The sequence below is a fragment of the Solanum tuberosum genome, unplaced genomic scaffold (genome assembly GCF_000226075.1).
Source record: "Solanum tuberosum cultivar DM 1-3 516 R44 unplaced genomic scaffold, SolTub_3.0 scf00164, whole genome shotgun sequence".
NCBI classification, from domain to species: Eukaryota; Viridiplantae; Streptophyta; class Magnoliopsida; order Solanales; family Solanaceae; genus Solanum; species Solanum tuberosum.
Genome location: NW_006239092.1, coordinates 68,666 through 83,561, shown reverse-complemented (window position 1 = coordinate 83,561; position 14,896 = coordinate 68,666). Strand labels below are relative to the sequence as shown.

Here is a 14,896-nt window from a genome sequence, read left to right as displayed (position 1 = left end):
TATACACATAGAGTTTATAGCATGTTTTAAACAGTCTTTCTTTATATCGCACTTGTTTTAAATTGCCTTATATTGAAAGAAGTCAGTCAGGTTGAGTAGAGTTGAGCAAGGTAAACTTTTCCGTTTCTTCCAAATTTCCTTCTAGCCTATGTTGTTTAGTTTTCCAGCTCGCATACTCGTACATTCCATGTACTGACACCAGTTGGCCTGCATCTTATTATGATGCAGACGCAGGTACCCAGGATCAACATCCAGTACGCCGTTGATCCAGCTGAGCACTCCAGAGTCAGTGGTGAGCCTCCTTACATTCCGGAGGACTCAATTATTTTGTGTTCTTAGTTTTATTTTATTAGGGTGTTGCGGGGTCTGTCCCAACATCCATCTCAGTATTTTAGAGGTCTTCATAGACAGTTAGTCATTTAGTTTGAGTCTCTCATCTATGTATATATGTAATTATTCTATTTTGAGATTTGAGTTGCCTTTGTGGCTAGACTTTATAAGTTAAGTTGTTTTCTAACCTTTCATTAGCATTGAGTTATTCTATTGGGTTAGGTTTCCGCTGAGTTAAGAAAGCCAGACCAAGGGTTTGCTTGGGGCCAGAAATGGTCTCCGGGTGCCGGTCCCGTCCAAGGTGTAGGCTCGGGGCGTGACATAAACATAATAAAATAGATCTGGTAGTTAACATTTTGTATCATATTTAAATATAAGTCAGTGTATATACAGAAGTTATATGATTTTGTGTATCAGTCATGTATTGTTATTATGTAGTATAAAATGATCTGAAACATAATAATTTGAATAAATATCTGGCCTTTTAGTTCTGTATGCATCATTTATCGGTTTAGTGATTGATCAACATCATTTATGTTTATGGAATTGTAGAATATGAAATATGTAATTAAACATATTCCAAAGCAATCCCTAAAGTTTGGTCCTACTTACAACTCAAATTTTAATGAAAACTTAGTGTTGTCAATAAAGGATGAAGGTATGAAATTATTTAAGGATACTATATTTGGCCAATACCTTAATATCTCCAAGTGCCACTACCAAGTGTTTATATCTTCTAGAGGTTGAGCATGACAATTTAGACAAAGAAATTCATATTCGTCATGCCAAAGGAAATGTATTGCAATTTGGTATCATAGAATTTGCTATTATTACTGATCTGAAGTGTACCGAAAATATTAAAGATTTTACATATCCAGATTCAAAAACTAGTAGGCTGGTTCAAAGATACTTTCCTAGTCCAAATTATAATGTAAACAAAGGACGGCTGGTAGATCGTTTTGATATGGGTGGTTGGGACAACATTGATGATGCCCTTCAGATGGCTATATTGTATTTCATTCATACATTTGTATTCTCGCAACTTGGTGATGCACCAATTCCTATTGAAGATTTCTTAATGGTAGAAAATGGCAGCTATCAACAATTTCCGTGGGGACAACTTGCCTTCACAACATTAATGGAATCATTTAGGAAATAGTACAAACATGACAAATAAATGTATCGCTTGAATGGAATTCCATACACACTTAATATCTAGGTATATGAATGTGCGTCTATAATACATAACGAGATAACTGTTAAAGAAGGAAACGGTATACCAAGGGTATGCAATTGGAAAGTTGTGGGTGCAAAGCCTAAATTTGAGATGTTTATGGAAAACATCTTTACTGAGGTAATTAGTACATAACAACCTTTTTTACTTTATTTTTTATTTGCGATACATTATTTAACTGGTTCTCATAATGATTTAATTTTCTTTCTATAGAATGATTGTTCTAACGTTCAACCAACTCAAGGGGAAATCATATCACTTGATTTACCAAATAACAGTCATGTACCTCCAACTCAACCAGCCACATCAGATGTTAATCATGAGGAGGTGCCACCAGACGAGGTTCCTGGATTTGAAGAGTTTTCATTAAAACCTTCGGAGCAACTGTTAAGGAGATCCACACGATTTTCTACCACAGGATCCACCCCACCCCCAGGAGAAGAAAGGTTGCACATCCAACAAAAAATAATGTGCCCAAAGCCACACAACCAGATGAGCAACCGAATCAGCCATTTCAAACTCCGGATTCACAACCGTCACAAGTTGATAATGTATCTGGTGTTCCTCATAATACAGTTTTTTGAAGAACAATTTCAGACAATGCAGGACTTGAGGAACTGAAGGGTCACATGAAGTCTTATGTAAGTAAACATAACTATGTCATTGAAACACTTTCATGTTTATTGTTAATTCCACTTAATATGCTTAATTTGAATCTAGGTTGACAAAAAATTGAAGCTCTTGAGGCGTTAATTATAAAAAATCATTCTGAGTTGATGAAAGCAATTGGTGCTAAAGAAAACAAAAGTGATAAAGTAGTATTTTTATCTTTTAGTTTCCCTTTTCAGTTTTGTGTTATACTGATTTTTGGATCATGAAGGACAATGGTGGCATTTCTATGCCATATATAGTGGATGATTCAGTAGACAAAGGTAATATTGATCCACAATCCGCTTCTAATCAATTCTTTCAACAAATCATTTGACCCAGACAAATGGATTTTGTAACTGTTGATCATGATGTTGATGCATCTGCTGTGGAGGTTGAAAGATGACATGTTACCGAAGAAAATGTTGCAAAGGTATGTATATGATACTTCAATTTAATTATATAACTTAATGTCTTTTAATCATTAGTTAATTCGATTAAAATTATTAACAATGTATCATTTAATAAAATTGATACTTTAGTAATTTTAAATCATATAAACGTTGCCTTTTTGTGTATCATTGGCTGTACATTATACACTAAAATCTTAGTTGATACTATATATATTTTTTTGAATCACCATTAACAGATACTTTTTGATATATTTCCTTATATACTAATATACAAACACAGAATGATGAGACATCCATTAAGGAACATGCTATGAGAGATTCAACAGATGTTATACCCACAACACACCATAGTCATGTTCCGGTAGAAGTGATTGTTCATAATAAGGAAGTTGTAAGTAAAGAGTTTTTGAATTGTTATAATCAATTATTTTTGAAAAAAATAATCAAAATGTTGTGAAATATTCTGTTTATTATGAGGATGCAGGACATGAAGCCCCCCAATTACACACAAAAGTATTGAGCGGTGATGAATATATTGCTGATACAATTCAACAAGACTTTGAAAAACATGCTTCAAATCCAGTAGTTGTTGATACATCGATCAGGTTCTAAATTGTTTACTGAAAAATGTCAACAGATGCGTATGTAAATTATAATATTTTGTTATAATTCCCTGATATCATGTAGGATTCTACCACACCGGCTTCTATTTCATCTGGCACTGAAGCAGTCATAGATGCAATTGTCTACAAACTTCCAAACGAGCCGATTAATGTCGCACCACTGAGTGTAATCATTCCTCTACAGCTAACCGACAATGATGTTTTTCTATCTGACAGCCAGCTACCCACCCAACTTTCAGTCAAGGAGTCTGCACACAATTTTGATACAAAGCTCCAGCTCCACGTAACAGAATTCCTTCAAAGATTTTGCAGTATCCTTATGTTAATACCTTTGGATCCAGCGATAAGGGCAAGAGGAAAATAGACGATGACATTCGCCCACATACTCCATTTGAAGGATGTGGCATCACCTATCAAGTTTCATCAATTTTAATGCAAGAGTACTCCAAGTGGATACAGAATGGACTCCTCAAATCACATGCAAAAAAGTAAGTTTTTTTTATTAATATATCTTTATAGCAAAGCATATGCGAATAAGTAAGTTTTCGTATTATTGTATTTTTATACGTTGATTTTGTATTAAATTATTCTTATGTTGGTATATTCATTCCCATAGGAACCCATCAGAGTATAAATATAGAGGCAAATCAGCTCTATTTGGATTTGATTATATGGATTTTGTTGTCGCATTTCCTTTGGACAAGAACTGGTTTTATACTATGTCACAACCATATAAATGCTGGACTGATCAGGTACAATATACAATACAATTATGTATATAATACACAATTAATATGTGTAACTCAAAAATTCAGATTACTACTTGTGTTTGCCAATTGTTATATGTATCATCTACTTTTTATCATATATTGTTGTTTTATATATTGTGTTCTTGTTTTTCTTTATTTTGCAGCACATGGATGTAAATTTTTACTATTTACGCAAGAAGTCAAAACTAAGAAGCATGGATCAATACAAATACACTACCTTCAACTGTTTGTTCAAGTCCTATATCAATAATGCGTACACAAGGTATTATTACAGTCCTGCAGATGATATCCTTAGTACACAAGAACACATTGCCCGAGCTGATGCTGTATATGTATATAAAAGGTCCATCAAAGACGTCATTAATGAATTTCTGTCCCTGCTGCTTTACCATGACATCTGGTAGATGAGGTATATATTCCAATCAATTGTGATAAAGAATTTCAAAACAGCTATTGCGTGCGGACAAGGTATCTAGTCATGTTGAAATCTACCACATGAACAAGTTTTCCTCTCAAGACAAACAATGTATCTTATCCCACCTCCATACACTGCAAAAATATATTCAGAAGATGCAACAACCTGCAAATGTTTAAAATTTAGAGATACATTAAACGAATTTTGATTTGGTATACATAATAATATAATGAGAAGTAAAGCTAGAAACATAATACTTGTAATACAAATATGTACCTTCATTTTCGCACATTTGGATGTGTTTATAATCAATATTTCTTCAAATCTTCTCCCTAATGTTTCCTTTGTATAAGATGCTATTTCTCGATTTTTGCAATTCCAAGTACCAAATAGAATTTTAGCTTCTTTTAGAAAGTCTATAATACGTAATTGTCGTGATTCAACTAGGCAACCATTGATACATTCCTCTATGTTCGAAGTCATCATTCTCCCCTGCTCACTGTTGCATGAGATCTAGCCCACCTTTCATACCCAACATCTTGAAAATACTTCTTAATTCTGCCATATACTTTTTCCACTTTAGCCATTAATTTTTCAAAATCATCTTTCCGATAAGCCTTTGCCATTGAATAGAACAGATCAGTTAGTATGGATATGCTTTTCCTGAAGTATGTACACACATTTTTCCAGAGGTGCCATATGCATGCAAAATGAGGAACATTTGGATAAACAATACTTACTTACACTCTTCATTATGCTTTCATTTCTATCTGATACAACATACATTTGTTCTCTATCACCAAATACATTTTTAAACTGTTGGAAGAACTATGTCCATGAACAATCATTTTCCGTGTCTACAATTCCATAAGCTAACGGCAATATACAACTTTAACATTGAAACACACAACATTATGATTCTTTATACATAATTGTTGCAGGATGTTATATTACTATCTTAAAAAAATAAATTAATAAACAACATGACATACCTGCATCCGTATATATGAATTTGGATACACAATTTCCAATATATATATGTATTTTGGCATCTGTTTATATCCATCTGCAGGTCTACCCCTTATCATCTCCAATGCACGTTTTTTAGCCCGCCATGCTTGTTGGTAATAAATTTCAACTCCATATAATGACCTAACATCATCAATTATATCGTTTGAAGTATGTTTTCTTTTATGATTCACTAACTTTGGAGCTGTCACACCACTAACAAACCCAACAATATCATGTACCTTACTTAATACCCTATCCCTCAATGGACATGTATGTTCACTATTGAAGTATCTCACTTTAAATATGTCCGTATTTTTCCTAACAGACGCCTTCAAATTCCAACAACAATCATCTGAATAACATACTAATACATAGCTGCAATTATACCATATATATTTTATTATTTGATCAAGTTTAATGTATCAATTCATAATATCAAAAATAAAATAGCAGTAAAACATACATTATTACAAATACTTTTAGTTAAATAATAATGTGCACACATATTAATATATCACACAGTTTGATGACGACTCAGTTTATATTGTTGATATACAAATTAGATAACAAATTCAAAATCCACTTATTAACCTGATTTCACTTATCCTTCTTAATTGATACTTTAATAAACAGAGGTAACTCAAAATGCACGTGATACTTTATTGTATCCAATAAACACAATACACACACCTATCCTTCTTAATTAATACATTAACAACCACAAGTAACTCAAAATGAACATGATACCTAACACATACAATTGCACGTAACACATTTTATTTGTGTATCATGATCAACATAATAGCAAATAAATTATAAAAATGAAGAATGTTATAAGATTGAAGTATCACATACCTTTTGTTATCAGATCTTTTAACTCTAAAATTGAAGCTATGCTTTATTTTGTATTTTGCCATTACAGCCAATAGAGTTGCCTTATCCTTGTACAATTGCTTCACTTCCACATTAGAAACATTTGTATCTGATATATAATTTTACACCCCCATTTTTGGTATGTAATAGGAATCACAAATTTTCGATGCAGCAATGCTTAGAGCCTTTGCATCCCCTTTTCCACCTTCAACACACATAATTGCACCTGTTGTTGCATCAAAATTTTGTATCTCTTCATCACTTTTATCCGATATCAATGCATAGTGGATACATACCGAATCCTACCTCATGTTTCTTCACTTCTATGTACAATTTCACCCCTATATCATTCCGAATACACAATGGAGATGAATTACCTTCTACGACGTATCTGATCTCCATTATTTTTTTTTGATTCATCAACATTCAATTATGCTGCAGTTGCTGAATTAAGATTAACGAACTAAATATTTTCCCTAACCACTATGCCATCACTTCTGTACCACTCGTATCTAACATCACTTTCCCATATTCCTGAATGCCTTAACAAGATCGAAATATTCATTACAAGTCTTCACCAAAAAATGCGCTACAAATTTTTTTGAATCAGCCTTCCATAACTTTTCGCAAAACAGGAAGAGAGAATTTCAAAATTTGAAATTTGAATTCAGGTTTTATGAATGACTGATTTGTAGATGAAAGAAACGTATGCGTGAATTGTGGCAGTCAATTTTTATTTATATTTTAAATCCCTTATTTAACGCACTAAACCGATAAAATCCTTTTTTTAACGCCCTGAACTGATAATTACAGCTTCTAAATTAAAGTATCCGCCCCGCATATTAAAGTATCCGCAAGACAATAAAATAAAGAGAGTTTTGTAATTTCTGAAAGAGTAGGGATATGAAGTAATTTGTTTACAGTATTATACTACCTTTTATAATTTTTACTTTTTATTTTCATAATAACAAATAACTTTCATCGGGCGTAAAGTTTATATTTTTAAGTCATAACATCCTATTTCACGACTTAAGAACTTATGTCCTCTAAGCATAAGTTCGGATAAGGTTGTTCACGGATCATGTTCACGGATCAGTTTGGATAGGTTATTGGTCAAAACCAAAATCAAATCAACTTAATCGGTTTTAAAATTATCAAAATCGAATTGAACCGAATATAATATATATTTATTGGTTTGGTGGTTATTGGTTTCGGTTTGGGTTGGTTCCAATGTTAACCATACACAATAAAAGAAACAATTCATTCAAAATGTGAAAAAAGAGACAACGACAATCCATTCACAATGAAATATAGTTAGAATGACTGAAATTCTAAATTTTCGATCACTGAATTTACTGTGAATAAAGCTTTAAAATTCACTATATTTTCCTAGAAGGAAGAGGCAGTAACATTTTCCATCACACAAAGAATTGTCATAGATACTCATATACATGAAATTAATAAGATAATGTTTTCACCTTGAACATTTTTGCTTTCAATAATTAAATTATAAAGAAATTTTAATGAAAACATATATAAGATTTTTAAATTTGTTTATAAAAATAATATATTATGTATGTATATTAATAAAATATATGTATATAATTCATTGGTTGAGTTCAGTTATTTCTTCGTTTTTTCGAATAAAATCATAACCGAATCAAATACTATCAATTTTCAAAAATCTAAAATCAAATCAAACCAATTCCAAATAAATCGGCTTTATTTTATCGATTTGGTTCAATTTTTATCCAAACCGTGAAGACTCCTAGTTGGGAGTATTACTAGAAATTAAAGATGGAACTTTTTTGAAGGGCAAGTTGGGTAATTTCTTCCTATTGCATGGTCACATTCCTAGTGAGTTGGGGAATCTGAAAAACCTCAATGAGCTAGATTTATCCGATAATAAGTTTAGTGGTTCAATTCCAATTAATCTAGGTGACTTAAGTGAGCTCACAAGTCTGCACCTTTATTCTAACCAACTTGTTGGTCCCATTCCTAGTGAATTGGGGAATCTAAAAAACCTCAATGATTTGGAGCTATCCCATAATAAGCTTAGTGGTTCAATTCCAATTACTTTAGTTGATTTAACTAAGCTCAAAATTTTGTACCTTTCTTCTAACCAACTTTCTGGTCTCATTCCTCGAGAGTTTCGGAATCTGAAAAACCTCACTACTCTAGAACTATCCCATAATAATCTTATTGGTTCAATTCCAATTACTTTAGGTGACTTAACTGAGCTCAAAAATTTGTCCCTTCATAATAACCAACTTTCTGGTCGCATTCCTAGTGAGTTGGGGAATCTGAAAAACCTCAATGAGCTAGATTTATCCGATAATAAGTTTAGTGGTTCAATTCCAATTAATCTAGGTGACTTAAGTGAGCTCACAAGTCTGCACCTTTATTCTAACCAACTTGTTGGTCCCATTCCTAGTGAGTTGGGGAATTTGAAAAACCTCAATGATTTGGAGCTATCCCATAATAAGCTTTGTGGTTCAATTCCAATTACTTTAGGTGACTTAACTGAGCTCAAAATTTTGTGTCTTCATTATAACCAACTTTCTGGTCTCATTCCTAGTGAGTTGGGGAATTTGAAAAATCTCAATGATTTGTTTTTATCCGATAATAAGCTTAGTGGTTCAATTCCAATTAATCTAGGTGACTTAAGTGAGCTCACAAGTCTGCACCTTTATTCTAACCAACTTGTTGGTCCCATTCCTAGTGAATTGGGGAATCTAAAAAAATTCTAACCAACTTTCTGGTTTCATTCCTCGTGAGTTGGGGAATTTGAAAAACCTCAATGATCTGGAACTATGCAATAATCAACTTAGTGGTTCAATTCCAATTACTCTGGGTTACTTAACTGAGCTCAAAATTTTGTACCTTTATTCTAACCAACTTTCTGGTTTCATTCCTCGTGAGTTGGGGAATTTGAAAAACCTCAATGATCTGGAACTATGCAATAATCAACTTAGTGGTTCAATTCCAATTACTCTGGGTTACTTAACTGAGCTCAAAATTTTGTACCTTTATTCTAACCAACTTTCTGGTCTCATTCCTAGTGAGTTGGGGAATTTGAAAAATCTCAATGATTTGTTGCTATCCCAAAATAAGCTTAGTGGTTCAATTCCAATTTCTTTAGGTGGCTTAACTGAGCTCAAAATTTTGTTTCTTCATTCTAACCAACTTTCTGGTCTCATTCCTAGTGAGTTGGGGAATTTGAAAAACCTCAATGATCTGGAATTAGGCAATAATCAACTTAGTGGTTCAATTCCAATTACTTTAGGTGACTTAACTGAGCTCAAAATTTTGTACCTTCATTATAACCAACTTTCTGGTCTCATTCCTAGAGAATTGGGAAATTTAAAAAACCTCACTGATATGGAACTATCCCAAAATAAGCTTAGTGGTTCAATTCCAATTTCTTTTGGTGACTTAACTGAACTCAAATTTTTGTACCTTCAATCCAATCAACTTTCTGAACTCATTCCTAGAGAGTTGGGGAATTTGAAAAACCTCAATGAATTGAAGCTATCCCATAATAAGCTTAGTGGTTCAATTCCAGTTACTTTAGGTGACTTAACTGAGCTCAAAAATTTGTCCCTTCATAATAACCAACTTTCTGGTCGCATTCCTAGTGAGTTGGGGAATCTGAAAAACCTCAATGAGCTAGATTTATCCGTTAATAAGCTTAGTGGTTCAATTCCAATTACTTTAGGTGACTTAACTGAGTTCAAAAGTTTGTACCTTCATTTTAACCAACTTTCTGGTTCTATTCCAAAAGAACTTGCATCTTTGTATAACTTGGTTGTCTTGTCAATGAGTTACAATCACTTTTCTCATTCCTAGAGAGTTGGGGAATTTGAAAAACCTCAATGAATTGAAGGTGACTTAACTCAGCTCAAAATTTTGTACCTTTATTCTAACCAACTTTCTGGCCCCATTCCTGCAGAAATAGGAAAGATGAAGTCACTTGAGTATTTATCCTTATGGAGTAATAATCTTTCCGGTCCAATTCCTAGAGAGTTGGGAAATTTGAAAAACCTCACTAGATTGGATTTATCCTATAATCAGCTTACTGGTCCTGTTCCTGTTTCCTTTGGCAATTTGAGAAACTTGCAGATACTAAATCTCGATGCCAACAAACTTTCAGGTTCTATTCCAAAAGAATTTGCATATTTGGATAACTTGGTTTCATTATCAATGAGTTACAATCACTTTTCAGGCCATTTGCCAGAGCGGCTTTGCCAAGGTGGGAAACTTGAGATTTTCACGGTGAATAGTAACAAGCTTACAGGGCCAATCCCAAGAAGCTTGAGCAAGTGCTCGAGTTTCAAACGGGTTCGCTTCAATAACAACAACTTTACTGGGAATTTATCAGAAGCTTTTGGCATCCATCCAGAGCTTCGGTTCATTGATTTGAGCGACAATGATTTTCATGGTGAACTCAGCAGCAACTGGGGGAAATGCGAAAATTTGATTGATCTGCGTGTAGCCAGAAATAACATTAGTGGTAGCATACCACCAGAGATTGGAAATGTCAAAGGGCTTTTAGGACTTGATCTTTCATCAAACCGATGTGTATAGTAGATTTCGTGCACTTGTTTCAGTTGAACCTGAGCAACAAGTTTGGCCAGAATATTCCAAAGGATATAGGAAGGATAACTCAGCTTAATGTACTTGATTTGAGCTACAATCTTCTGGTTGGAGATATACCCCCTCAGTTAGCCAATTTGAAGGTGTTGGTAAACTTAAATCTTTCCCACAATGGCCTATCTGGATGCATTCCCAAAGAACTTGAAACTTCAACTGGTTTGCATGATGTCGTTTCGTCATACAATGAGTTGGAAGGTCCAATCCCTAATAATAAGGCTTTTATCAATGCCTCATTGGAGGGTAATAAAGGTCTTTGCGGCAATGTAGCAGGACTCCATCCCTGCGAAATGTCGTCTTCTGTGGTGAAGAGGCACTCAATGGCGAAGGGACGTAAACTCATCCTCATCACTGTACTTCCTGTTATGGGAGCATTAGTACTGCTCTGCGTTTTCATTGGTGTTCTCTTTATGTGTAATAAAAGAAGGAGAGTTAGAGACGTTGAAAGAAGGGATGGTGATGGTTGGCTTTCGATATCCATGTTAGATGGGAAAGCATTGTACAGGGACATCTTAAATGCCACAGAAGAGTTTGATGCAAAATTTTGCATCGGGTAAGGAGGACACGGAAGTGTTTACAAGGTAAACCTTCCCTCATTAGGGAATATAGCTGTGAAGAGACTTCATTCTTCATTTCAGAATACACATCCCAAAAGCTTCATCAATGAAATAAGGGCATTGACTGGGATTAAGCACCGGAACATTGTGAACCTCTACGGCTATTGTTCGAAAGCACAACATTCACTCTTGGTTTACGAGTATGTGGAGAGGGGGAGTTTGTCTAGTATTTTGAGCAATGAAGTTGAGTCCAAGAAATTGGATTGGCTTAAAAGGGTGAATATCATCAAGGGTGTTGCTTTTGCTTTATCTTACATGCACCAAGATTGTTCACCACCCATTGTTCATCGAGACATAAGTAGCAGTAATGTTTTGCTTGATTCTGAGTATGAAGCTCGTGTTGCAGACTTTGGACTAGCGAAGATTCTCAATGCAGACTCCTCCAATTGCACTACACTTGCAGGCACATATGGCTATGTCGCACCTGGTAAGTTTTAAATAGTTCATGAACTATAGCCAAACACTCCATTGTTTTTATCTCATTTACACGTTTTAATTGTTAATATTGTTTTGAAAATTGTATTATTCAGAGCTTGCATATACTATGAAGGTTACGCAAATGTGTGATGTGTATAGCTTTGGAGTATTATCATTGGAGATAGTCAAAGGAAAGCATCTTGGGGAATACATTACTGTGCTAGCAAATTCATCGACTATAGATCCTGAGCAGCTTAGCGATTTGCTGGATGAACGCCTTCCATATCCTGAAGATAGAGTAAAAGATGTTTTGGTTTTTATCATCAAGCTAGCATGCTCTTGTTTGCTTGAAACTCCAAAATCAAGGCCAACAATGCACTTCATCTCTCAGAAGTTATCCTCAATGGATGCACGTCCACCTATTCATCAGAGAAACCCCCATGTAAGGCGAGCAATATATAATCCTTGATATGTATGGAAATGTCGTTAAGTGTGAAGTAAGTATTTCAATTGCTGGGACTAGTATTTTTAGGGTTCTCATTTTGTTTACTGTATTTAAGACCTTATATTACAGTCGCACATAGTTCGTCTTGGAAGTTTTCATTCGATTTCAAAGATTTTACCTGTATGTATAGAAGCTAGAAAATGACCCTTTCTGCTCAAGCTTTTTTCCCAACTGAATAAATGGAGTTGTTCTTCATTGTAATGACTAATGAGATTACATTTTGTCCAAATAATTCTTATATTTTACTGTGGATTATGAAGAAAAGAAAATCTGGCCAGAAGATCCATTGCTGGAAGCCTGTGTCAGTTTTTACATCGACAAAAATACCCTAAAAAACAAACTCCAATCATCAATTTATCAAAACAACAATAAGTCTAACAAATTCATTTAACATTTTTAATTTTTTTTCCATGTTTTTATGATTTTTTTAAAAACTCATAGGAAACCCCGTGAAACTTTTAAATTTTAATTCGTTTTCATTCACTTCCATGATAATGAAACATTTGACTCCCAAGTCGTTCTAACGGAAGAAAGATTAACTCAAGTCTTCTTCTTGGGTGGTCCACAAAATGACTTAATGTTTTTTTTTTTTTTTTTGGAAAATTACTTTCAAATTTAGTCACTTAATTTTTTAAAGAAATTAAGAAATCTTCAATTTAAAAAGATTCTAATGGAAAAAGAGAAAAAGGCCAAAAAAGTTTCTTATCTTTTGGTTAAAACTCAAAGTCATCCTTGAGTTTTCATATGGAGCATTAATAGTCTCTCATGTTTGCAATATTGGTACACTTTTGGTCCTTCTTCAAATTTTTGTTTATTTTTAACATTGATTTTATCCATAATATATATATATATACACCTTGTTTTATTTAGTAGAAATAATAAGAAGGTGAGAAGAAGAACATCTTGTTTTGTTAAGTTGAAATATTATTGTTGCTGCTAAACTATGAACACCTTGACATATGACTTGCAAGAAAAGAAAAAATTGTACTATTGCACGTGAAATCAATGTAATTAACCTCTCGATTTTAGCTGCAATATTATTTCTACTAAATAAAACAAGGTGTATATATATATATATTATGGATAAAATCAATGTTAAAAAATAAACAAAAATTTGAAGAAGGACCAAAAGTGTACCAATATTGCAAACATGATGGACTGTTAGTGCTTCATGTGAAGACTCAAGAATGACTTTGAGTCTTAACCCAAAGATAAATGACTATTTTGAGTTTTTTCTCAATGGAAAAATCTTTAAAATATTCAAATAAACGAGTAAGGGTACTTAATTTTGGACTGCTGTTGCTTTGTTTTTGGGCTCTGGCCCATTCCAGTTGGTAAAGTTTGTTTCTTTTTTCAACTTTTTGGATTTAAGGTCTATTAAGAGAGTATTGAGATTTTCTATTCTTGGATTTGGTGAAGAAATTTTTATGCTAACGACTCAATTGAGTTCCTGAGACAGTGACATTGATTTCAAGAAGAATATTGGAAAGGCCAAACACATATACAACTCCATTTAACTTGTCTATAAATTTCATTTTGAAACTCCAACTCAACCATGTTTCATATTGAAACTCCAATTCCATTTTTCATGTACCATTAGTCGTCTAAGTGTAGCCGTTATTGTTACCATTTTGCTTTATGGTGTCAAAAGTTTTCTTCAAGTACATAGCACACACCTTTAATTAAGCCAATGATAGTATCACTATATATGTCACAGCGCGTGACTTGATGCTTATACTCGTGAAGTTCTAGCTGATCTCTGTATATTTTTTGTTGCTGTTAGCTGGCAGCCTATCAAACTGATCCTGCTTTTTGGTGTTGATGGTTTTCTTTTAGTGTTCAATTGGATCCTCTGCAGGTGTGCTAAGTTGTGTGTTCATGTTGTGCTGAGTCTCCTCTGATATGTACTTTTATCACTTAATCAATGTTTACAGATTTGTATCTGTTAGTGAAAACTTACAAGATAACAAAAAATACAAGATTACAATTGAAAATAAAATGAAGAAAATAAATCTCTTCAGGCTGAGGCGCGGATATCTCGCTCTCTTTAAGGAGATTCAAGCCCACTGCAGCAAATGTTTTCACTGGTCCAGCAGTAGTCCTTCTTGACTTGTCCCCTCCAGGATACAACAGCCTAATCACAAAATATAACTCAACAACTCTGGACAAGAGTTGAGTCCAAAGCTCCACAAAAAGAACACCTCCCTTCAACTAATAAAAACTCTCTTTTTGACAAACTTTATGCACTCTATATTTTTCTCTTGTATGTTGTGTTCCATAAACCAAATGAAGACACTACTATTTATACTAGAAGAAGTCTTCCTAGCAATGAATAGGAAGATAATGGTGTAGTAAATAGTGAAGATAATGGTTTTAGGAGTTACATA

The 14,896-nt window shown here is 33.7% G+C and overlaps 2 protein-coding genes across 2 annotated transcripts; both read left to right on the top strand.

Annotated features, from left to right (window-relative positions):
• The first annotated feature begins 10,280 nt into the window (after nt 1-10,280).
• On the top strand, nt 10,281-11,527 carry LOC107057746 (probable LRR receptor-like serine/threonine-protein kinase At4g08850). Its single transcript, XM_015311588.1, has 2 exons — nt 10,281-10,856; nt 10,928-11,527. The coding sequence occupies exons 1-2, from the start codon at nt 10,281-10,283 to the stop codon at nt 11,525-11,527; spliced, it is 1,176 nt and encodes a 391-aa protein (XP_015167074.1).
• Nucleotides 11,155-12,725, top strand: LOC102595129 (probable LRR receptor-like serine/threonine-protein kinase At4g08850). The gene is made up of 2 exons (XM_015311602.1): nt 11,155-12,014; nt 12,118-12,725. Exons 1-2 carry the CDS (start codon nt 11,843-11,845, stop codon nt 12,471-12,473), a joined length of 528 nt encoding a protein of 175 aa, XP_015167088.1. The 5' UTR covers nt 11,155-11,842; the 3' UTR covers nt 12,474-12,725.
• The last annotated feature ends 2,171 nt before the right edge of the window (nt 12,726-14,896 follow it).